The sequence below is a fragment of the Oreochromis niloticus genome, linkage group LG22 (assembly GCF_001858045.2).
Source record: "Oreochromis niloticus isolate F11D_XX linkage group LG22, O_niloticus_UMD_NMBU, whole genome shotgun sequence".
In the NCBI taxonomy this organism is placed as follows: domain Eukaryota; kingdom Metazoa; phylum Chordata; class Actinopteri; order Cichliformes; family Cichlidae; genus Oreochromis; species Oreochromis niloticus.
Window position 1 is genome coordinate 13,452,323 of NC_031985.2, and position 25,835 is coordinate 13,478,157.

The 25,835-nt window shown below is 42.3% G+C and overlaps 1 protein-coding gene across 5 annotated transcripts in view; it reads right to left on the minus strand.

Moving 5' to 3' along the window:
* The window catches only part of hivep1 (HIVEP zinc finger 1), a 67,558-nt gene extending 43,132 nt beyond the window's left edge, over positions 1-24,426 (minus strand). The window contains exons 1-3 of one of the 5 annotated variants that reach the window (XM_025902611.1): positions 24,291-24,397; positions 23,148-23,269; positions 22,002-22,136 (exon numbers count right to left, since the gene is read on the minus strand). In XM_025902611.1, coding sequence (XP_025758396.1) covers positions 22,002-22,041 — 40 coding nt within the window. In that variant the 5' untranslated portion in view covers positions 22,042-22,136; positions 23,148-23,269; positions 24,291-24,397. Of the gene's footprint in view, positions 1-19,097; positions 19,126-22,001; positions 22,137-23,054; positions 23,904-24,290 lie in introns of those variants that run through there. The other 4 variants (XM_005452777.4, XM_013272566.3, XM_005452779.3 and 1 more) reach the window with 4 other exon arrangements.
* Positions 24,427-25,835: the final 1,409 nt, after the last annotated feature.

Genomic DNA, 25,835 nt, shown 5'->3' on the forward strand with positions numbered 1-25,835 from the left:
TTCTATACAACTGGTAACAAATCAAGCAAATCAACAGAAGCATTTATAACTTTTTTTCATAAAGTCATACATAACTGGTCAGCTGGTCAGTACATCATATTCAAGTGCTTCTTGAATATGATGATTTTCTCATTTTTAAGTTTCTAACTTTGTAAAATGATCATGTTTGGTTGTGTTTCTTTGTTTTGTGACTATTTACTCAAAATGTATTGGTTTTAAGTAAAAGCAGACCCAGTTTCAGTTCCATTAAGCCGCCATTGTCTCTGCAGTGCTGCATCAACAAACAAACAAACAGTGGAAAAATCCTTCACTGCACGCCACAAAGAGCTTGCTGCAATTTTCTCTAATCATTTCGAATTGCTTGTTGTGATGCAGCCTTCTTATGGGCGTCTTCACTCTCCACAGATCAAAAGTGTTCAGGCTGGGATGACAGAAAGCAGGCCGAGTGAGGCGAGGGGGTGGATAATCTGTAATAGAGCAGAGACGTGCCGCGTGGAGGTTTTTCAGAAAGCGTACGGACGTGTCAGCTGACAAGTTTTAACGTGCTGTGAAAAGCGAGGGGGGGTTACTTCAGAGTTTGTCGCCTGCAAGCAAAGCAACGGCTTCTGCCCCCACGAGGCCCGTGTGTTAGTCATTCCCCTGCCCGATGCATGTGACTCCCGAGAAGCAGAAGCCCACAGCTGCGCTCTGATTGGCTGATGTGCCGCACCGATGCTGATGATGGCAGACGACCCACGCAGCAGAGAAACAGCAAGTGTCAGTGTTGATAAATACAGCCCACGGCCTGACCTTAAGGAAACCGCACACTCAACCTCTGCCTTCTCACCCATCTGCCCACCTGTCGCTTCCTCCACCACAACATCTGGTTCGCACAGCAGCAGAGGGCCTGTCATTTCTAGTCAAGGACAAACTCAAATACAACGATGGAGCTCAAATTCAGCATGTGTGTAATCAGGGAGGAAAATGAATGTCCCAGATGGATGTAAAGACACTGGAATTGAATTAATTACGCGGTGAGGTATTATAGTGCTGCAGCAAACTGCTTCCATTAATACTAATAGCAGTGTAGCAGTGTTCATAAACATATAAAAGGCAAATGAGAGTCAGCAGCTCTCCAAGCAGCCTCATGAATCAATGCATGATCTGAGCGCAGCCAGCCTGGAAAAATGACGACAAGGTGAGGAGCTTGTTTTTGAGCCAGCTACGAGTCTGAATGGACCTGCGTGCCTGTCACCGTCAGGGCAGAAGGGGAAACGGCGCCTTTTCCCCACAGAATCAGCCATTGTTGTGCATCTAAACAAACTCTACCCGTTTCCCTGCAGAAGCTCACCGCTTCACTCTCAGGCAGGAAACTCTTTCCTACAAGAGCCGTTTCTTCTTTTCCCCTCCAACCTCCCTCGACGACACATGGCTGACTTTGGTTTCTGCAAAATGGCCACAGTCCTCAGAGTAACGCCCTTCAACAGGCTGGATTTATGTAACCGTTACGGTTCAAACACAGGAGGGATGGGATGAATTAACTTGCAAAGGATACCTCCTTCCTGGTGAATCTTTCCTCCACCTCCTTTTTTGCTGAGTTGACCTAACATTGAGACTCGTACACATGAGATCCTCATTATGTCTGACTAGCGAATGTCGTCCCTTAGATGTTAAGTAGCGTAGAAAAAAAAGCTCGGGGATGGAAGTTTCTATTTAAATGTCTACATTTCTGAGCTAACAAGCTATCCTGGAGCCAGTTGCAATTGAAGTAAGCCATTGCTAGTTAGTATTTTTGTTATTTTTTTTTTTAATAACCAAATAAATATTCAAATTTTGCTGGTTAAGACCAGAAATACTAGTCTGCTGAACTCATATTTTCCAAGAAGTTATGGAGTCATTTGCCTCTAGCTAGGACTGCAGCGTTGGCGCAGGGCAGCACTCCTCTTTATAAAACCAGCAAGCTACAAACTAAGACAAATAGTCTAGTATTATTAGTATTTAGCAAATTAACGTTTACACACGTGCTACACCATTTTCAATGGCCAGTAGAGAGCGACACCTTAAATGGCCCCCAGCTCACTCACTCTGTTACCTCAGCAAACACTTTCGTGATGACTTTAGAGGCTCAGTCACTGGTTTCAGGTCATATTTTTTAATGTGTTGGACTACACAGGGCATTGGCTTTTCAGTCACATTTCTGGGAATGAGCATGTTCGTAACGAGCCTTCACGAACCAGTGGGTGATATCACAGTGGTAATGTGCATCTTTATTTACAGTCTATGTTAAAAAAGGCTTTCAGTTGTAATGTGAGTCAGTCTGCAAAATAATCCAACATTGTGTGTGCGTGGTGTTATACATGCTGCAAAGTGCCACATTAAACCAGCTCTGATTATAGAGAAAAGCATTTAAAAGCTCTAAAAAACACACAACGATAATATTAAACCTCAAACATTAAATTGTGTTGCATTTTTACTTTTTTTTGACCACTCTCTCCAATTTCTTCCCTTCCACTCAATTTACCATAAATGTTGCATTCCCAGTGCAAACATGTCTGAATCTGACTATTTCCTGCTGTGCTAAATCTGAGTAAGGACAACTTTGGAAAATATTTCTCCCAGAACTGTCTGAAGTTTATGTGTGAAAACAGCTATAAGGAGGTGTTATTTTCGCTTCAGACTCCCGTTGTATCCCGCTCTCGTCACACGTTACAGTCCTAATATTGTTTACTTACCCTGTTTTTTACCATTTGACGTGTTTTTTAGCAGTTTCCCCTGACCCCCTTCCCCTCCCCTCCTCATTCGTAGGAGGTTCCAGCAGTCGGACACAAGAACAGCACCTGCAGAGCGAGACTCATGCTGCTCTGTTTCCCTGGCAACCCCTACATTGGGCTTTGCTTGTGCAAACCATTAAGCAATGCCAGCTCTGCATACACACACAGCTGCACACACACACACACTGAAGAGCGCCCCCACACAGCCACCCTTTTAAGGGTTTTCCGGCTGGCAGACTTCTTTTTTTAATTTGAGCAGTTTTTCCAAAGCTTTTATTTTTTTTTTCTTTTTACTTCAACTCCAGCAGCCTGACTTGCGTCACATTTTCCCCACAATCATAAAAAACGGACCCCCTGGGAGGCAGCAGCCCCCGTCTAACAGAGGCAGGTTTTGTTGGGGCATTTCTCTGCAGATGACATACATCCTCAGAGTCTATAGGCGCTCTCCGCCTCCTCTCTGTGTCATGAGCATATCTCCAAAATAATGTGACACGCAGCCCCGGCACCGGTCCTTTTTCGCCACCGCAGGGAGGATTTCTTCCACTATTCTGGGCCCCTGCGCTGACGTGAGCAGAGGCAAATCCCGCCGGCTCCCACCCTGTTTTTCCCCTCATCATTCCCGCTCCGACGCCAACGCTCACCTTTCTGGGTTGCCAACATCAATGCTGCTCAACCAAGTTTCCAGGAAGTGGCTCAGCAGGCTGCAAGAGCTCACCTGTGGAGGTGGGAGGGTGCATGTAGGGGTGTGTGTGTGTGTGCACTCATGCACCAAGCAAGTCCGAGAAGGTCAGCATTCGTTAGCTCCAATTTAACTGAGCCCTTCACTAATGCTTCACTTTGAAAAGCTTAAGCCAAATAATTTGACTGATTGGACAGAAGTTCCTGATACACACCCAAGATGGAGCCCATTCACACACACGCACGCACACACGCACGCACACGCACACACACACACACTCAGGTCAGCTGTCCCCAGGGGGCCCCTACGTAAATGCCAAAGTGGGTGGTTGCAGATCTGAGGATCTTAGCTGCGACAGGTAAAAGAAAAGACTTTGACAGGCAGCTAATAAATGACGCTTTGATCATTTTGTCTCACGGGAGAATACATGTGTGCCTCCGCAGAGTAACACTCGCAGCGCAGATGAAAAGGTGCACGACTTAACAAATGAAGAAACACACATGCAAGACCTTTTCTGCACAGGGAGGCGGGCAGTGTTAGCTACAGTATTAGTCACCAACGTTTGGTAAACAGGCAGGAGTTTGACAGACATTCAAACTGAGAGTGTGCAGACGGCGAATGGGTTTAGCTGAAGTGGGAGGAAGAAAAGCTGAAGTAGGACTGAGAAGTAGAAAAAAAAAAAAATCGGCTTACCGAAGCACAACCATGAAACTGTAACAGCACCCTTCAGAAATAGACCTGCAAGTTAAAGCTCATAATGAGGAGTTACAACACCATCCAGCTCTTCTTATCAGATTTGCACATTTCTTTACACTTATATGATTGAAAACTGAACAACTTTGAGTTTAGACTGCATCACCTGTGGCATTTTACAAACATTTCATAGAAAAAAAATATTCAGCAGGCAAATCAATATTGAAAATGGGACTGACTGAGCTTAACTATCTGTGATTGTAAGTTTAATAATTAAACAGCTCTATTAGGATTGACAGATTTCTTCCATATTATGTCTGCTGTTCTAACAAGGAGGTGTTATCAAGTAGGGTGAATATCAGGTCATAACAAGAGATCTACAGGCCATGAAAGTGTCTTTGGGCACTGTGACATGTCAGAAAAAATTGAAAAATAATTACATGGTAGCTGATAAATCCTGATTATTTCCTCAAATAACGGATGACTAATAACTGATCCACAAAAGATCAAACTATGGGCACAGATTTTATTAAAACTCCATATTTCACGGTCTGAAAAACAAAGACATTTAATCTAATATGAAGTCAGGCATGAAACTGTTAGATCAAAAGTGATAATTAATCACAGCTCTCATTTATAGCATTTAATCCACACAAAATACAATGTGCAAATGTCAGTAATTTCCAGTAAAACAATGATGAAAATACTTAAATAAATGATGATAAATCCATGATTGTGGATCTATTAAGCTCCATATTTTCTCTACAAGAGCAGCTTTTCAGGATTCGCTGTGCAAAATGATCCTTATTTGTCCTATTCTGGGCCTTGGAGCTTAAACAGCCCCTCTGTTTAAGCTCCTCCTCCTTTGAGCCAAGATTTTTCTCATTGGTTGCTCCTCATAAACAGGGTTTGAAGGTGAGTAGGGCTTCTGTGCCTGCAATGACCCCATTAGCCATATCCCCCTTGCTGAAATCATACAGGCTAAAGCAACTGTCTAAAGCTGAGCTTTTGCCTCTCATGGATTATTTCTCCATTAGATGACCTCATCTGAAACTCTGGCCATGTTAAATATGAGCTTACACCATTGCAACAGCATATTTATGACAGAAAATAAGGGAGACCATAAGAGGGCATCCTTAAATTTCCCAGCAAAGGCTTTTATGCCAAATCACATTAGCTTTTTGGGGGTTAAACATGATCAGACCAGGAGTATAAAGGCGTAACAGGTTAGAAGATAGTGATTTGAGTCTATCTATTAAATAAAATATGTCTTCATTTACTAACCTGTAAATGTGTTTTTCTTTTGAATTACTGTGTTGACATAAAACCCTGAAAAACATGTAAAACTAATTATAAAACAACAAATTACATAAACAAGTCCTAACAACTGAACTGACAAATTGGCTTCCTCAAAAAACAGATGTTACCAGGTGTTGAGGAGGTTTGCCACAGCATAATTACCCCGAGGGAGAAACCGCCCTCCACTTAGCCCCTGGTGATTAAAACCACAGTGCCATCTGCGAGATTCATCTCACATTAAGAGTTCATAGCAAATGAAGAAAGGGCAAAAGTCTCTGGTCTCCAATAGTCATCACTTTCCATCATCAAAAATTCATTTTGCACAGCGTCTGAACTCTGAGCCTGTGTGTCTGCCATTAAAGCCCGCTCACTGTGAAGAGAGGCTAAAATATAAGCCTTTATTCCTTTGTTAAAAACAAGGAATAGACATTAACCCACATTTCGGGATGGCAAAGGGAGCAGCTGCCTTCCTCTTCTCACCATATTCAATTTCATTCACACAATATATGGCCATAAAAATTCCTCCCCGGCGGGTTCCTCCCCGGCCGAGCTCTGCCCGTGTCAAAGTGAAACCTTCTCCAAGGTTGCCACCGAGTTAAACAGGCATCCCTGAACTAGTCGCAGCCTGTCTGTTGTAGTTACTGTTGCTAAAACCCCGGTTTATTCCTGCCTCTGGGAGCGAAGTTCCCTTTGTGTGAAGCTCGCTGCACTCACACACTGTAATTTGAAGGGACTGTACGGAAACACTGGTTTGGCTGCCTAAGCGTGACACAACATGTAAAACTCCATTTTCTCAGGCCGGGATGTTAACCCTTTCCCTGCAGCACTGCACCAGGTTCACGACCCTTACGCGGCAGGAGGTCGTGCCCGTTACCACACCGCGATGTTTATCTGGTAGCATCTACTTTGAACTTCTGCCCACCTTGTATTTTTACAAAAAACTATAACCCTGACACTAATGAAACTAAACTGAAATGAGCAAACCTGCTCTATTAACTAAGAGAAAATAAGGCGAAGTGAAAAGAAAACCTGAAAATGAAATAAAAAATAAAACCACCGCAGAATTTACAGCTCTAATATCTCTGGTATTTCCCTCAAATGTGCAATCAGAGTGTTTCCCCCCACCACCACCACAATACCACTTATTATGAACACTATGAAACTTAAGGTGTCACCGTGACACACAGCTGGAAGAGGCCACTGTGCCATTTAAAGACATAACAGAGAGACACGAACCCTGAATGAAAATGTGAGAGTTTCATAACAGCAAAGCGCTTGACTCACCCCCTGCCACCACAATGAGCCAGCCAAGACTCTAAATAGGACACTTTTAATTTTTGTTTTGCTCTGATGCTGACGACCATTTCAGACATGTGATGCCGGGCATATCTACCATAGACAGTATAACAGATGGACATAGCTTCCATGTCTAAAAAGTGAAGCCAATGCGGAAGTGCTTAAAATCTACACTCTTAATGGGAGGGGAAGGAGGGGATACCAGTGGTTGCACAACGACTTCTGGCGCTAGGAAGTCTAAGGAAAAACAACCCTCACACTTAACCTCTGTAAACACTTCTCTGATGAGTTTCAGGGTTAAATCCCTCATTTCAAGTCCTACCGAATAAAATATCATGTTCATTTTTTACATTTTTGGTCATTATGTGTCAGAAAAGAGAATGATCTATGCTGTGATACGCTCATTGTGAGCAAATGTGTAGTAGAAGTAAGAAAAAACATGCTTTTTAAACTTAAAATCATTGAGAACTTTGAGTAAAGTTAAGTGTTTGTGTTTTGTTTTCTAGATAGGAGCTTCTCAATAACGGCCCTGATTGGTTGCAAAGATGAAGCCAGATTCTCTTTTCTACAAAGAAAACAGAAGCTAGTCAGGCTAGCAACTTCAGACGTTCCCACTAGACATCAGTCTGTGTTCACATTGAGTCACCTGCACACTCATTGCTGTATTTGCCCTAAGTCATGGCTCTGTCCCAGTATCCTCTCCTGCAGTCTGAAGTACTAAAGTGTGTGCTCACAAATCCCCTACACTCAGTAGACAAGCGTAGTGACAAAAAACCCCCTACATCCCAAACATTTAACCTACCCTTCATGCATCTTTCTCCTGATATCGCTGCAGTGATATTCAGAGCCCAGGATTCAACGCCAGAGTAATCACAGTTTGCTTTAAGGCCCAACATCGATCAGTCGAGATAAAGAAGAGCCAACACTCTAAATTCAACAACCCCCCTTATTATTATACACATCCAGTAAATACACACCAATATCGTCATTCTTCTGCAGTTGTGTTTGGTCTTCTCTTAACTCTGTTTGGGGTTTCTGCCCACTCCTGAGTCAAATGTGTGGCCTTTTAGCAGCTAAACACTCCACTAAAGAACTTCTAAGTTTAGAGTTTTCCACTCTTTGGACTTCCAGTTTCACAGGGAGGTATTCGTGCAGAGTGAAGTCAACCTCATTTTTGATAAAAGCTCCAACATTTGATAATTCACATTTTAATTTTGAGTAGAAAGGCCACCACAGCACCGTAGGCTACTCTGCCAATTTGATTTCAGGCATGACGCAAGCAGTTAAGTTAAACTTCTTATATACACACCAACGTTTCTGTAGTAGTTTAACTACGCTTCCAAAGTCTAGTTATTGTCTACAAACGGGTGCCACAGACAAACCACCAGCCGTGCAGGCTGAATTTACAAAAATTAGAATGACTCATTCTTTCACAGAAGAGCTCTCTGTTACAAACAAGTCAGTTTCTTCGGTCCTAGATATTCCACCATCAACTATTAGTGTTGTTATTGCAAAGTGTTTGGAACCACAGCAACTCCCCCCCAGACCTCCTCTGTTATTAACATCAGGACAGAAAACTGTGCACCAGGAGCTTCATGGCATGGCCAAGCAGCTCCTGTAGCTTCATGTGTAGGTGGTTGAGTACTTTTGTGCTGCCATATGTATTATGAGAATGCTACAATTTTATAGTCAAAATGTAGCTGAAAAAAAATTAAAGGACAAAATCCGAATTACTTGGACATACTGACAATTTATTTTTGAAAACTGAAATAACATCTTGTTTGTCTAGAAGCAGATTTATATAATTATTTTAGCAGCTCTCCTCCATTCTCTCGTATTTAAGGAATACGATTTTACGAGCGCTCCCTGTTGTGCAACCAAATTTCTGTATTTCTGATTAGCAGGAAGTGGAATGGTTGGCAGAGATTGCCTCCAGCTTCACTCTGTTCGACAGCTCATTGTGTCTTAAGGCTGTGTGGTGCTGAGCAGGTGGTCTGTAGTGGTGTTTTTAAACCTTTAAAAGCCAAAAATGAAGCAAACCTATGAAGGTGTGAGAGAAAGCTTACTATAATCATCTGAGCTGCAAATGAAGCGCTTTATCACAATTTCACATTAAAATATAATTTAATACCAAATTATTTTTCCTCCTATTGGTATACAAGACACTATTTTTTAAGATTTTACATCAGATTTATTTTTAATTTGAGTCTAAATGCAAAATGAAACTACTAGATAAGCCTAACAATTTACATTCAGTTGAAAACCTTCAAGAAACCCTGACCTTGGTGTGACTCTGTGATTAAGGGAGATTGGGAAGGAAATGCATAGCAGGTCAAAGCCAAAGCACAAGGCCAGTGCAGAAAGCTGACAAAGAGGCATCGCAAAACACTCCCGAGGGTTAGAAGAAGGTCAGTTCTGCTAAAAAACAAAGGCCAGAGAAGCTCGACTTTTGTTGCAGCTTTCAAGCAACAAACAACTCTGTTCCTGTGTTCAGTGTCGGCCTTGGGTCGGTTAGCGTGCCCACTGTGATTAAGGGAAGTAGCTGCTGTAGCTGATTCTGGACGTGGATGTTTAACCACAGTCAGTGCTGAGGTCAGAGAAGTGGTTGATCATTAACAGGAAACTGATGGCAGTTTGTTGCAAATTACTGCAGCAGTGAAAAAACAAAACAAAAAAAAAAAAACAACACAAGCTTAAAGACAAATCAAATCCAGAATTTGGCTTGTAAAGATAATTTTGCACCTGCTTAAAGAGTAATAAAGTCCCCATCCTCGCACATTACACATTAATCAGCCAACAGGTTAAAGTAATAAGATGCAGAAGCTTTATTTATATCTGTGTCAGCACACTGAGGGATGGGAAACACCGTCTCCCTTTCCCTGCATCAGCTTTACAGGGTAAACATTTTCCACCTTGTTAAATGTACCCGCATTCACTGCGGTTGTTTACCGTTAATCACACAGCGTGATGCCCGCTAAAGCTAAAACCAGACCTGTAGGGCTTTGGTGTGAGGATCTTTTTTTGTATAAGACGAGGAATGCAGAGTCAGTTTAATAAATACTGAGGCTGGTAACAAGTCTGGGCATTTTCAGGGGCAGACTTGTCCAGGAACGGGAGAGAAAACCCAAGAAACCACACAGACGGATGATAAACACCACATGGAAGGTGGCGTCTGGAAGATGGTCTTACAGGTACCAGGTGTGCCTCTTTATTTGGGACTACACAGCATTTTTAATCCCCTCTCCCTCATATTGAGACACGTTTTGATTGGCTCTAGTTTTCAAACGCCAACACTGTAAGATGAGCACACTTCTAAAGTCTGGCTTTTATTAAATGGTTGTAAAGAAAGGGTCTCCTGCAGGTCAACACCTCACTGTCTATTTCTGCATGTGCTTCCCCCGAGAGGGGAAATTAGAAGACACCACAAACCACCACATAGATGTTTGTGGACTATGCTGAAAAAAAAAAAGGATGTACAGCTACAAATACAGACTGGGAAACTTCTGGTGACTGGGTGAAACCGATGGAAAGTTATTCTCAGAAGGTCTTTCCTGTTTTTGTCATTTATTTGAATGCAACAGAAACCTGTGCCCAACAAAGACGTTTATGAGGGCATCCCCACGGAAACCCAAATGATCATCAGACAAAACAACAGCTTTAAAGATTAGTAGGATAAAAAGAAGAATGCAGAATGACAACTTCGGCTTCCTTTTACGGTTAGGTACTGGATTCTTCCTGGATTTCTTTTTTTTTTGCACATTTCTCGCACACAACTGTTTCCAAGGTTGAAAAACATTATGAGGTTTATTTTTGTCTAATATAATCTCAATGTGATTTAAGTCTGACTTTGACTAGATCTGAAACGTGTACGAGTGACAAATATCCCAAGAAATCAGGAAAAGAGCAAATCCTTCCTTATAAACATTTATAACCACTTGAACTGAAACCAGCAATGGAATGCAAAAAAAGTGAAACATGAGAATTTCAGTAAAAAATTAAAATTGAAACTATTTCATAGTACACACACACACACAATGCAGATTAAATACCAAGTGTATTATTTTTATTGAGGCACGTGTCGCTGAACTCATCTTCAGGGTTTCCACCAGTGAACTGAAAGCGCATCAACCCACTGAGCTTAAAATCAACCCGGGCAAGGACTTGTGTATTTTTAAAGACCTTTAACATTGTGACGTGACTTAGAACATTTATAACTCCAAATGTAATGTAAGAAAATCTGAGGTGTTTTTGTTAGTAACTGTGAATTTAAGATATTTTCAGACTTTTTAAAATGGCCCATAAATACTCTAAAGCCAGGCGGTGAACACAGCTCGGTGCACACTGTCAGAAAGATTAAAAAAACAAAACAACATTTCTCAATCAAATTCAAGGCCACACTTTCCACTGCAACTAGGCCAAACATCCTATTTTAGACGCACAACACAGCTGACATTCACAGCTGTCGCTCAGGTGAAGGTGTTTATTTTACCACCATTTAAAACAGTACTTTCACATGCAGATGGTCAACCTAGTTCCCAGTATAGAGCACAGGATCTCTCACCCACCTCCTTGAACTTTAAATATCAAGTTTAGGTACACTGTGCTGACAACAAACACCAAAACAAACGAACATTTTTGTATTATGAATTTTGTCATTTCTCTACACTTTAGTTTTTTTGTGCTACACTTTCATATAGCATACATCTTTTAGAGAAAGAGATGCTATGTATAGATCACATTTTAGTCAAAGAGACCTAACTTTGTAATTGAACCGTTAAAATTCACAAACTATTTCTGTCTATTCACATTTCCTGGTTCCCACTCTGTACACAGTGTGTAACAACATTATAAAGGGTTTGAAGGCAACTGTATTGTATAAATTTAGAAAACAAAACCTCTATCACATTTAACTAATTAGTATCTTAAATGTCATTGATCATTTTATGACCTGAATTTAACTGATAAAGTTGTTTGTGCTGGTTTTTTAAAAGCAACAAACTTAAAAGTTAAACTTTTAAAAATAAAAGGCTATTGTCTTAAAACATACGATGGAATGTCGAATGCAATAACTTAATGACCAACTAAGAATTTTATTGTGCTTCTAAATCTGAATATTATTAAAGTGAAGGCTAAACTAAAGTGTCCAGATTTAACTGAAGGTCTGAGGTTGGAGTCGTAGCTCTGTTCGTTTAAGCCTCGCTGTCCCCGATGTTTACGTGAGGTCAAAAATATCGTGACGATGTTGCAGGATTTTCCTCATCGCTGTGATGCTGTTGAGGTTGTCGACCTCCCTCCTTGCTACTGTCGTTGCAGAGGATCAAAAAACCAAAACAAAACAGACCACCAAGGGTGAAGCTGCCAACGCCTGCATCCACACTCAGGCAGCTCCACGTATAAGACGAGCTGTATCTTACAGTTACGACATTTTTGTTGTTTTTATTTATTTTTGTTTTTATCTGAAGTACCAGAAACCTCACACTGGATACTACCAAGCATTTTTATACCAAAGGTTGTCCTATTCAGCTCTGATAGGCCAGTCAGTGTAGGTTGATGTTAAACATTTTAGTATTACATGCACTTATTATAGTTGTGTGAACTCTTTTGGCTCAAATGATACTCTGAAGATTAATATTTCTCCTCACCAGCCATCGCTCAACTGTAAACACAAGCTTAAAGACGATACATGCTCATTTCTCATTTTGACTAGCTTTGCATGACTCAAAGTTCAAAGTAATCCTTATTTATCTTATATCAGGCCTCACTGGAGCCTCTGAGGTAATCATTTGTCTGAAACAAGCTGCTTTATCTACTCTCTCTTTAGATCTGTCTTCTGATTAGCTGCCCCACCGAAAAAAGAAAGCTTAAACATCGGGCTTCTGTGCTCACACCCAGAGCTGCCCAAGGTGACCATACTGGGGACATCTGCTTTCTCCTTCATCACACAGAGTCAAGAGAGAGAAAAACTTGAGTCTTTAAAGCCTGAGCTAATGACTAACAGTGATTACTTATACATGACTTGATTAGCTGAAATTTTGGCCATGTTTAATATGAGTATCCCCACTGTGACAGCTGATATCTAACAGAAAGTATCACAGTTTGAAAACATCTATTTAAGCTGCGAACCACAGACCAATTTGAATGTGAAAATTGTGCACATGGTACAAAAAAGTGAGTAAAGCTCCGAGCAGAAGTGCATTTAGTTTGTTAGCTTGTGGGCATGAATCCAGTATGCAAGTCACTTTTAATCACTGAGGATAAATTCACAGTGGATAAATTGAGGTTGATGCACTTGTACTGTTTACTTTAACAAAACTAAGTACACCAACTGTTATTTGTATTTCTGCTTGCGTTTCTGTGTGTGTGTGTGTGTGTGTGTGTGTGTGTGTGTGTGTGTGTGTGTGTGTGTGTGTGTGTGTGTGTGTGTTCCTCTGAAGAGGAAACCACTGCAGCAGAGCTGCTGAGAGAGCAGCTGTTTGACAAAAGTAAACAAAGACTCGGAGGAGGGAGGACAGGAGTTCCTAACTTCCTGCACTGTTACCCACAACCTGCGTCACGAGATCATTCCTGACTGTGCACACAAACACATGATCTATATACTGAAGGGAGCCTGATGCAACCCTGGCAGTAAAGAATATTAAAAAGTTAATATTTAGTTTGGAAGTTCAGCTTCTTTAATCAATCTTAAAGCCTTCCCATGAGGGTAAATGATTCACTGATGACCTGAGACCAGGGTTTTCCTTCTTTGTGTCTCACAGGAGAAAAATGCTCCGTGTGCGATGGTTTGTTATGACTGAGACAAAAATACAGCCAGCGAACGCTCTCCCAGAGCAGCCCACAGATTCAACAGAAACAAAACAAACTCACAGTTCCTTCCTCTCGGCCGTTTGTTTGGATCTGCGTGTTTCTTATTCAGTTCCACAGTTAAACACCAAGTGACCAGTTTATCAGTCACTCCAGTTCTTCCAAGTGCTTCTGGAAGTATTTATTAATCTTAAACTGAACACCCTGTCCTTAGAGTGTTAAGAGATTTTTCTCCTTCTACAAAATATATAGATATATATAATAATTTGAAAAAATTAAGCATCAGTGATCATGCTTTGAACATCAGTTGGTTGTTATTTTTATCCAGTTTAATGCTGAAAGTCCAGTCTGACACCAGCATTGAACTCCTGGCAACAGCAACAATAAAACCCTAGTAACAATGAGCCAATAGAAATCATAATTAACTGACATTTTATGTCGTTTCAAGTTTAAAATAGATTGTGGTAGCCAGCGACTGCATATAAAAGAAGGATGTAGCCACTGTGGCATCACTCATTGGTGTCTGGACTGAAAGTTAGCATGCTGGGGGTTTTTTGAGCGGTCATGTGGTCATGTCACACAAGAGGGTAGACCACTAAGTTAGATGTTTGTTGCTTCCTGCTCGGAAAAATTAAGCCAATGTGGAAATCCCTTAAACCTGCATTCTGTCTGAAAGGCACCAGATGGCAATAGCTGTGGTTGCAGAAAGACTTCAGGTCCTATAAAAGGCCTATGAAAAAATAAAATGTCTCTTTCTTGAACTCTGGAAACACTTTAATGCTGAGTTTGCAGGCTTAGTCACTCATTTTAGGTCATACTGAATAACCCTTTTTACAAATGTTTCAAAAAGGAGCATTAGCCGTTATATTTTCCACTCGCCAAAAAGCAAGCGGTTTTCCATCCAGACCCGCCCCTCATCATCACATCCCGTTTCTTACAATCAAGATGGCCACAGCAGAAACCTTCAACTCAAAGGGGTCATGACAGAAATTCAGAAACCAGCAGGTGACATCATGGTAGTTGCACCCATACTGTCTCTGAGTTATTGCTCGCTAACTTGAACATCTATGCATGGGCACGGCACAGACATAGATACCTGCTAATTCACGCCAAGTAACAAACCAATAAAATATTTAACTTTCACTCGCCAAATGCTAAAGCACGGACTTCTTGGATGTCTGCATCACACAGCGAGCCGTATTATTAGTCAGACAATTTCACTGAAAGCACTACAAAAGGCACAAACACAGTCAAAAGGTCCAGCACTGTGACTCCAATAAGCAGAGGTGAAGGTAAGAAAAATGCTAAGAGGGCATTACGCGTTAATACCAGGTTGTTTTTTGTACTATGCTGTAAACAAATTTGACATTTTAAAACAGAAGTCAGTGGGAAATAGCTCATTTTTGTAGCAAGCCTCAAGTGGCCACTAGAGAAACTGCAACTTTGAACATTCAGACATTTTGGGGTTGAAAAGATGAGTTGACAGACAATTTAAAATGAAAAAACATCATCTTTTTTCAACTGGCGGGTAATTCTCACTCACAGAAAAACATCACTGTGTTTGATGCATGGCTATAACTACCTCCGCCAAGGAGGTTGTGTGTGTGGGTGGGTTGCTTGCTTGGCTGGATTACTCAAAAAGTTATGGATGGATTTAACCAGAGACTGGCCCAACTTAAAAGTGATTAACTTCAGTCTACCAGGATCTTGATGTGGATTCATCTCCACTGTGAGAAAAGGCTATATTGGACATTTGCCATCATAACACCACTTCATAACTTCAAAAAATTGGCACAAACTAATCTGGATTCATGCACAGCTGGGGGCACATTTTCAGCCTTGGAGGAGGAATGCTGTTCTCAGGAGTGCTTGTTTCTTTTTCAAATAAATCCTCATGCTTTGGTCTTTTTCAGATTTTAACCTTAAGATAACACGCAAAGGAATGCAACAGATATGATTAATGGTTTCCACTTTTAGAACACTTCTACCTCCGTGGTGCTCCAAGTAGTTTACATTTCTCAGTTATTCATTCACACACACAGAGCAGGAAATCTCCCATGAAAGCAACCTGGGAGTCAGTTTGGGTTTTTGCTCAAGGACGTTTTGACACGTGGAAGAGGCGGGGACAAAACCGCCATGAAACTGAGGTTAGTGGCAAACACATTGTACCACCTGACCCACAGCCTTTTAAAAAAAACAAAACAAACAAACAAAAAAAAAACACCAAAAAACACCTGCTCTCTGAAGTATATAAATTAATGAAGCTTAAAACTCATCTTCGCTTTTCTTTTTGCACTAAAAGCTTCACCACGGGGCTCGCACTTCTGTAAAATATGGCTTAAAACAATAAAAACTGACTTTGAGAAAACAGAAATAATGTAACTAACACTCTGAAAACACTCGGTCTTCGTTTCCTAACAGTATAATGTTTGTCAAGTCAGACTGACTGGAGGGAAAATTTTTTACTGTGCTTCTTTTTATATCCCAGGCAGATGCTGCCAAGCCTGTAAGGCAGAGAGGACCTGAGAAAAGAATTAAACAGCACCTCTCTGCTTGATGAATTACTGCAGTGTTAATATGCAAAGGAAATTCTGTGTTAAAGGCAGCAGAGTGTTTTTTAAAACTTGGGCATTGAGCATCATCATGTGACAGCTTCAGGGCAGTCTGAAGAGGCTTCTTTGAGTTTCCAGAAAAAGAAATTCTCCACAGCAGTGTTTAAGCATGTGATTGCACGCCATGCAATTAGCACTTCCTGTCTGATAAAGAAAACCCCTTGAGAGCAGAGCCCTGAGGAGAGGTGATGAACTGGGTCAAAAGGCATGAGGAGACGCCAAACAAATGTCTCAACAAGTCATCGAGTGATGAGGAAGTGAAGTGGGTACTCCCCACAACATGTTCAGAAATGTCACCAGAACGGAGGATGGAAATAAGTCAGCACTTAGCTGACACTGTACTGCATTTAAAAGATGAGAAAGACAGAGAGACTTTTACTTTAAACTAAGTAAAGAGCTGCATTTAAACTGTAAGGTTTGATTTTACCACCACAAGAGAACATCTGACCAAAAATAAAGAGCCAAATCGTAAATTTTGAACGGACGTTTATGTAAAAATCCTCCCACAGTGCAGTTGTTTCTACACTTGCTTCCACATTAAAATGTCAAAACAGTTAATTCTCCTCCTACTGAACAAAAATGAGCCGAGCAGCCACAGAAACCCACCAAACAACTAACATTTCCATTTAAGTAAAAACCTTTTAGCCTTTTCTAATGTACAGTTTATTAGAGCAGGCTGCCATAAAACAATGTCTCGGGCTATAGTTTTCATTACCGCACATTCAGAAATTACACATAGACTTCACCTAGGCAGGCTCAGACCAGCACCATATGTGATTAATTTATGAGCTTCAAGGCCTCTCTAACCACAACCTACAGCAGGTGGAGAGGCTGGTTCAACGCGCCGCTACGCCGAGCTAACCAAAGCTGCAGAGCAGAACAGGGACTCCTGTCTCCACCTGCAGCCCAAGACTGTGCAGTTGGGGCTCAGACTGAAATATTTGCAGAGGAAAACTTATGTTTCTTGCAACACATGCACAAAAACACCAACAACTATCTGCTGTAAATACAATCAAAATCTGTGGAAACTCCTCCTCGTTTACTTAAGCAAACAATGAAAAGCTGCACCACTGCCATATGTTATCTCTGCAGGGCTCGCAAAATTTCAAAATCCCTGGTAGCCCTTCGAGCAGGCACTCTTCAGTTTTTGGTAGCCCAAAATAAATTTAACTAGCCCGAAAAAAAACATGAGAACAATTTTTTGATGGATGTTTTGTTTCCTTTACAGTAATATACATTAAAGTATAATATTGTAAAGGAAACAAAACATCCATCAAAAAAATTGTTAAAACACAAATTACAACAATTGTATAAAAATTACAGTCATCAACTCAAATATTTGGAACTGTGTAGAACATGAATCAGTCTGTGTCAGATCCTGAATCTGAAATTTCCACTGAAATCACGGGTAAGAGGTAAGTGGAACCAAGATCTAGGCCATTTGCTTTTTGAAGTTTGCAAATACGGCTACATTTTGCCAGTGATAGTTCACTCTTTGCAACATAGTACACTGTTCTAAACAGCTTTTTCAGGACTTCTTGTTGTGCTTGGTTTATTTTTAGTATGTTTTTGCAACTGCTGTTTGTTCTGGGAAAGATACTGCAGACTCAGCAACAATGCATTTCTCATGGGTTCTAACGGGGGTCTTTCTTAAAATTACTGGTCCCAGTTACAAAGGCGCTTGTCGACTCAGATAGTGAGAGAAACTCACGACACACCCGGCAGAACATTATGGTATTTACGTTGTCATATTCCAGCCACAGAAATTATTTTGTCCATGAAACCAAAAAAGCTATGCTTTCTTTTTGCCTCATAGTCTGATTTGTCATAAGTTTTCCGTTTTGTGGTCGGCTTTTCTTTGGCTGTCCCTTCTTCACCCTGACCTGTCTTATTTGGCTCAGCAGAACTAAAATTCCCGCGTAAATCCTGCTGCTTTTACACACGTACTTACATAACGGTCAGCGATTCTCTGCGCAATCAACCTCTCACATGTTTAAGTTTGCTGCGGGAAATTTCACTTGTCACGTTTGAATAGTAGCTAATGAGTGATAAGACGATGTCAGAGGAATTGGTGCGCAATTAATCTGTCACTCACCAATCAGTGCTGTCGCTCACTATACACAGTTCGCACGATCGCAAAGTGAAAGCCAAAAAAAAGAAGAAGCGCAAATTCAAACTCGATTTCACATATTGACAGAGGCTCGTCGATGCCAATGAGATAATTACCCAGCTACATTTGAGAAAGAATGGAACAGCATTGACATATATTTTTCCTTCCTATAGCCCGACGGGCAGGGCTGAGATAGATTTTGGTAACCCGACTGGAAAAATCGCTAGCTCCGGGGCGTCGGGCTAGCGATTTTGCGAGCCCTGCTCTGTAATATCACAGCCAACACAACTTCACATTTCATACATTTGCTGTACAAAAAAAAGCAAATTGAACTTTGGGAATCAACTAAAGTGGGCTGGATACATCAAACAAACCTACAAAGGGTCAAAATGACCTCAGACACTCTGCTCACAAAGCTGGGCAGTAATGATAAAACGAACATCAGCATTTGTACTGGATAAATGCTGAAAAATGAAGAGTTGATAAAACACACAGACACAAATCAATTAAAAACATCAATATCGGCATCAGCTGTGAGCCAGATTCTTCTTTAAAAGCACCTGTATCGGCCCAGATTTCCACAATCAGTTCATCTTTCACACAAAGAATCACAAACCAACTTTAACAAGGCAAGAAAAAAAAAGTTCAAACACAGAAAATGGCTTGAGGGAGACATCACATGCCCCCAGACAAACAGAATACATGTGCAGGCTACCCTCACACTGAGGATTTTCTCTCCTTTGTTTTTAAACACATTGACACAATAATAGAGCTGTTACAGGCAAAATCAGCGTTCACGGTTTCATTTGTAATCTGATTCAGGTAGAAGAGGATAAACAGAGTCAACTGAAACTTACAGGCTTCTCCCATATAGAGCTGCGTGTGGATGAGGAGCTGGAGCCAGGAGCAGTTTCACTGTGACACGAATGGCTTTACTGAAACGGAAATTTCAGGAAGTGAAAGGTCACTTTTACCTACACATGTCAGAATCTCTCCCACAAGACTCGTGGAAAACACTCAGGTGAGCGATGGAAAGGGCACGTGTTAGATCTTTATACAACTACTATAAGAAGCACATATGAAAGCGACCCTAATCAGAAGTGAAAAATATCAGATTCGGTGTGGTTTGTGGTGTTCAAATAGTCATGAAAGAACAGATCTGAGTCATATGTGTGCAAAAAACATCAAGTTCAGATCACCTTTTGCTTCAAGGACAACTTAAAGAAGCCAAAACACAACTACAAAGACAAGAATTTCGTTCTTTGCACATTTTTACTCCTTAAAATAAAAAAATAAAAACAATTTTGGCTTCCATTCAACATCTTCTAAACACACCCCTGAAATAACGATCAGCTGCGCTCATCAAATTTCTGCTAATCATCCTCTGAAACTCTGAAATTCAAATTCCACAAACACTGCAGCAGCTGCAGCACCGCCGTCTGCACCAACACCATTTAAACAGACTCGAGCATCGTTCGACCGCCATTTCTATCGTCCTCTGTCGGGCAAAGTAATGAACTGTTGTAAAGCTCAATTATTTATGTGGTTTGTCCAAAGAGGCTCCACGAGGAGCAAAAAATCCAAAACACACACACAGGAAGTGTTTATATGATAAACAGAGGGACTCTGGCTGGCTGCTCGTGGACAAATCTGTGAGGATTGACTGCTGGGGAATGGCAGTGATGCACATTTTCACACCCAGCATGTAACGCTGCACATTTGTCGATCTGTGAACTGCAAACGTCTGTTGACACACAAATCTGTCAGTTCTCGACATAACAAGGAATCCTTCAAGCCAATTGGTGCTCCGCGGGAGGATGCTTTGACTTAAGCATGCCTCCACCAGACCTTTAATCTTCAACTTTGTTAAATGTTTGTATTCAAGTAAATATCTGCACATTCACAAGCACCTAAAACCACCTGTAACGCACCGTTGTGTAAGAGGTGGCAGGCCCTGGAGGCCATGAGAGCCACTGAGAGAGATTAAAAGCAAAACACTGGCTCGCTTTATGTTAATACTGCGCTTTGAAAGGCAAACAAAAGCCACAATTCTCTGTTTACATTAATGAACTCGGGACACAAAGATGTGAAAGCAAAAATGCATCACATCACAATTTAAAATAAAAAAAAATTAAAATGGGGTCACAAGTTTTACATGAAGCGTTTGGTGGCAGGGAGCCCCGGGATGTCTCAGGTGAAACGGCAACTCGACCGGCCATAAAATAAGCCTCTCAGTTTGCTCTCGCTGCAGTGACCAGAGGGAGGGCACACCAATAAAGCAGCCACTACTGGAAAGTCGTGCATCATCTACCTTAAACTCAACCCATAATATGAAGTAAAGCAAGGTGGAGGAGAGAGGAAAGAAAAAGGCCTGATCAGGGTAACCGGGATAGCCAGAAACACAATCATCATATCACTGGAACATAAAGATAATCACTGATATCTTTAATATTTTAAAATTGTATTATATTTATTATTAGATTAGTCCCTTTTCTTTTTTACTTTTAATGTAATTTACAGAAATACACAAAATTAAAATTAAAGATGAATTTTACTGATGGCATTATTTATTATTTAAGTCTATATCCTACTGCAGAATTTTCATCTTTGAGTGATAAGAACTAATACTGTGAGATCTCTAACCAACACAGGGCTGAGCCTACGAGATTAGCTTTGTGGCGGTTTCCATGAAGAGAATCAAACCTGTGTGTTTATTTTTACTACCACAACTTTCCTCAACCTAACCAAGAAGCTTTGTGGCCTCAGCTAAACCAGAGTGTGACTGAAAACTCAAAATATTTTTGCGTAACATCTGAAAATAATAATTTTAATATTTGCTTTCGGTTTCACACGGGACACAATGCCCAGTCTCACGCGGGAGGAAGTTCTGCTTTTGAGCCTTTTATCCACCAAAGCCTCGTCTTCAGAAGTGCTCTAAAGGGTTTAACGTCCCCTCGCGTCCAATGCCAAGTTGCAAAGTTGACATCAAAGCAACACGATTGTTCAGTTGCGTTGATGGTTGCAGAGCAACATTACTAAGAAAATGAGGAGATCGGTGTAAAGGCAAACTGCTGACCTGTGCGCACTGTGAGTGCAGGTATATGTACCACGTGTGCACTGGTAAACTACACAGGTTATCTTGTTTGTCTAGAAACAGAGCACAAAATCAGCATCAGGGTTACTTTTCCAGCACATGAGCTGCCAGCAGGCCAACTTTGCAGAAAATCTCAAATTTTAGGCTGCAAATGAGCACAAAGACTCTAAATTAAACTCTCACAAGGCGGCAGCATTAGCCCGAAAACCAGCAACAAAGCGCACTGACGTCTGTAGGCCGCATGTAGACGAGAACAGCAAATGGAGGAACCAAAACTACTTCATCATCTCATGAAAAACATAAAAAATTCCTGGAGGAGTTCAAGGAGAAACAGCACAACTTAACCCAAACACTGGAGAGCTATTCCAACACTACACTCAGTTCTCAGATAAGCATAAATAATGTTATCACAGCAACAACCAGCAAGGCTGTAGATCCTCTTATTTAGTTCATGCCTTGCTCCTCTCTTCATCTTCTTCTTCTTCTAAGCCTGACATTTCAGGAAATAAAGATGCTATTTTCAATCGAATCACACATCTTGAAGGAAGAAATACAACCAGGCGGCGAGTCAACAGAGCACTTCCCCTTAAAATTTCCATCCACACCAACGCATCCAATAGCCGAAAGTATCTCAGGAAACCTCGAAGCAGGACGGTCGCTAACTCACCTTTTAAATTCTTGGGGTTGTTCTGCTTGGTGCGCGGCATCTTTCTGCCTCAGTTCACAGGTGCATCTTGAGGGGTGGGGGGGGGAGTGGCTGTTAACCTTGAGGTGAGTCGACTCCTGAGCAGTCTTGGCACATCTAGAGGGGAATAAACAAACACACACATATACTGTGAATACATCAAGTCTGCAGAGGACAAACATGAGCTCCACAGATCAATGAGGCACTGTGCAGCCTCTCCTGCTCCCACTTGGCAGCTGTCTGGGAGTCCAGGACAGAGCGGCTGATTGAGCGTGCTCCTCAAACAGGTGCCCGGGTCGGAGTTTTTCCCCCCATTTCAGGGCCGCCTTGAAACTACGTGCAGCGCTGCGCGGTGAGGCTCGGCCTGCTCTCTGCCGTCAGAGGGGAGGAGGTGTGAAGACATTCTGTCGATATCAACATAACCCTGCAGCGGCTGCTATCTGCCGCTCTGATCTCGAGGCTGACACAGAAATGATAGAGTTACTGCTCATCACTTTAACGAACGTCAGCATGGATCTCAAATCATGCAAACTATACAACCCCCCCGCCCCCCTCTGAGCGTCAGGCGAAGAAGTGTCAGAGATCTTTCTGTCAAAGTTCAGTCTTGCAGGTCTGCACCCTCCATCAGTTGTTTTCGCACCGATATCAATCGATGACCTTTCCCTGAATGGAAGATTAGAAGCTTATTATGGCTGCAATGCAAATTCCGGCTGCCAGAAAAAGGTGGGTGTTCAAGTTAAATGTTACCCAGATGTCAAACCCACAGAGCTACCTGACATACACAAGCAACCGCAGAGCAAACGGTCCCCCTCTGCACAGACAGGAAATCACTAAAAATCATGAATAAAACCTCTCATTTAATGGCACCATTAGCTTTCCTTTGCCCTTGCATCATCTCCACCACCGTGTCCCCAAAACACCCCCCTTACCCCTGCAGGAGACGTGCACGTTGCGGTGAGCAGCAGTGCTTCAGGAATCAAGTCTTTTGTTTCCTCCCCCCTCCTCTCTTCCTCACCAATGTTACATAACACTTACTACAACTGGATGATGATGATGATGGTGATGATTTGTCTCCATACAGTTGGTACATGTGGCGCTAGAGCAATGACATCATCTCACGGTACTCACACTCGCTGCAGCAGGTCGCACAAAAACACATGCAAGCTCGGCTTCAGCAGACGCATGAAGAGGGGCTCCTCGCCGGGTGGTGTTTGAGCGCAGGGGTCGACGGCGCGGACGAGCTGGAGGAGCTAGAGGAGGAGGAGGAGGAGAGAGACGTTTCGTCTGTCTGTCAGTCCGTCTGCCAGCCAGCCTGACTGCTTGCCTGTGTGTTTGTGCGCGCACAGATATGCGAGGAAACACCCCGATACTGACACGAGAGAGAGAGAGAGAACGAGAGCGAGGGAGAACAACATACAATGCTGCGTCCCGTTCAGGTGACCAAAGAGTGATGATTTCACACCTGAGGGGCGAAATGCAAAAGCAGCCCGCACTGGCTCTGAGTGCGTTAATCACAAGACTGAGAAATATTAAGCATTAGATGCAGAGCGGGCTGCAGGAGGATGTGTGCTCCGGGTTCATGCAGTGCAGTCATGAGAAGCACAGCACAGCAGAGCTAAAAAGAAAAAAGGGGCATTACTGGCATTTAACTGCGTGCAATGAAGTCAGCAAAAACAATGCGTGGGAATAGCGTATTTTGTGCCTGTTGCAACACGTGAACGCCCTGTGAGGGAGGGAGGAGCCAGGGAAAACCCCTCGCTTGTCGCTGCAACAGCGCTCGAATGGGACGCTTCCCTTTATCCAACAAAATGCAGTCAGATTCCAGTTCAGCCACTCAAACACACACACGTTTGTCACGGCAACAGCGGACACGCAAACACACTGAGGAGCAGCAGGTGTAGCTGCTTGGCTTACCTCCAAGTGCAACAGTGGGCACTGCGCAGAGAGGCGACCCCGGAGCGCAAGTTTTTTTTCTTTTTTTCTGTGCTGCAGGGTCCAAAAACAACACTGCGCAAAAAACAAATAATAAAATAAATGCACAAACAGACTCACACCTCTCTTCTCTCAGTAACAGACCCCCCTTCCTCCTGCTCCTCCTCCCCCTCCTTCTCCCCCCCTCAAAGTTAGCGACGGGCTAAAACCGGGCAACACACACACACAGCTATAAAAGCATGTCGGACTGTCTCCGGCTGCAGCAGCCGAGCTCGACCTTTAGCAGCCGCAAACGCGCGCGGCGAGCAAAGCGAGCGCGCGGGACGCGGTGATACTCACAGGTGCGGGTTTGGCTCGTGTCAGGGCCGCAGCACACCTTTTAGAGTAAGAAGGGGATCCGCTGTGTTTTCTCCCTTCACCTTCTCTCTCACTTTCTATTGCAGGAAACCGACAGGCCTACTGACGTCAGCGGGGGTCCCGTCTCCGCCTCCCAGCCACAAGGGGTGTCCTCCCAGGCCAGCGGGGGGCTCCCGACGGCCGCCACGTTAGCGCAGGCCCCGACGCCTCCTCGTCGATGCCCCTTCAGTGAGCTGCACCTCCCCCTCTTCCTCCCTGTGCTCGCTCCCTCCACGTCTGCAGGTGAGGCGCCGCATTCCGCGTCGCTTGTTGCAACCCCCCCTGCCGGACCCCCACTCAGCCTCTCCTCTGCACATAGCTCAGGACTGACGGTTTTCCCGGAGGTTCCTTGTTGTCAGGTCACGTTGTGCCCCTCCGCCACTACCGGCCGGGCTTCCCCGTGCACGGATCCAGCTGCACGGACGTAAACGGGGGGAGGACTTCGTGCACCAGGACCGCTGTCCGTGGCGGTAAACAAAGGAGAGGGATAAACCGTGACCTGCACGGGTGCCGAACAGTCTCTGAAATGCATACAGTTCAAAATGACTCACCGAGAAGGCCTATTTTATGGGATTTCTTCCTCCACTAACATATAAAACCACAAACACCAGTGAAGGTGTGGATGTTCAGGTGCCTTTGGGTTCCCAGTTACAAACCGAGTGCTTTTGTTACCTCATATGGGTTTTAATTCCCAGGCTGTGAATCTCCATCTGAAACCTAAATCAGATTTGAAACTGTGGGAGATCAGGTTTCAGCCTGTTATGTAATTTAAAACATGATTAAATATTTTCCACAAACCCCAAAAAGATAGAAAATCTGGAAAATCTTTCCTACATATTGCAATTAAAATATATAGTGACTCGTTTTCTGCAAGCTTTATTTGTTATTACATGATCTGTACAATTTATTATCAGTTACAGAGACTTTAAATTCTATTTTTTATTTTTTTAGTATGCGTCTTTGTTATTTGTTTTGCAACTCTGCTGTAATTTTACAAATGGGTCTCAATTATTTGTGTCGATAATGTAAAACATCTAAAAATATTATATATTTCCATATTTATGTATCTGTATTTTGTATTCAGTGTGAGTTTTTGTGCTTGGTCTCCTGACGAATACAAATAATAAAGAAAATAGTCCTATACTAATACTCCAGGGTAGAAATCTATTTTTAGGACTTATTTTGATTTCATATTGTTATTATAAAACTATTAAATGGTTTCATTAAAGGTCCCTGTTCCGCAGTATAAATACAATGACATTGCTGTACAAAATTAAAACAACACTGTGTAAAAACAGGAAGCGTGCTGCTGCTGCACTTGAGTGAGTAAAATGTTAAATGTGATTTGAATCAGTGGTTGCAGGTGTGTCCTTCCTTCAGTTAGTGTTCATATGTCTATTTGAAATATGAATGTGTCTCTCCAGATATATACTGTAAGTCTGTAGCTGTAGCATCGAAGGGGCCAGTAGGAGTTTTACTGGCCCTTGT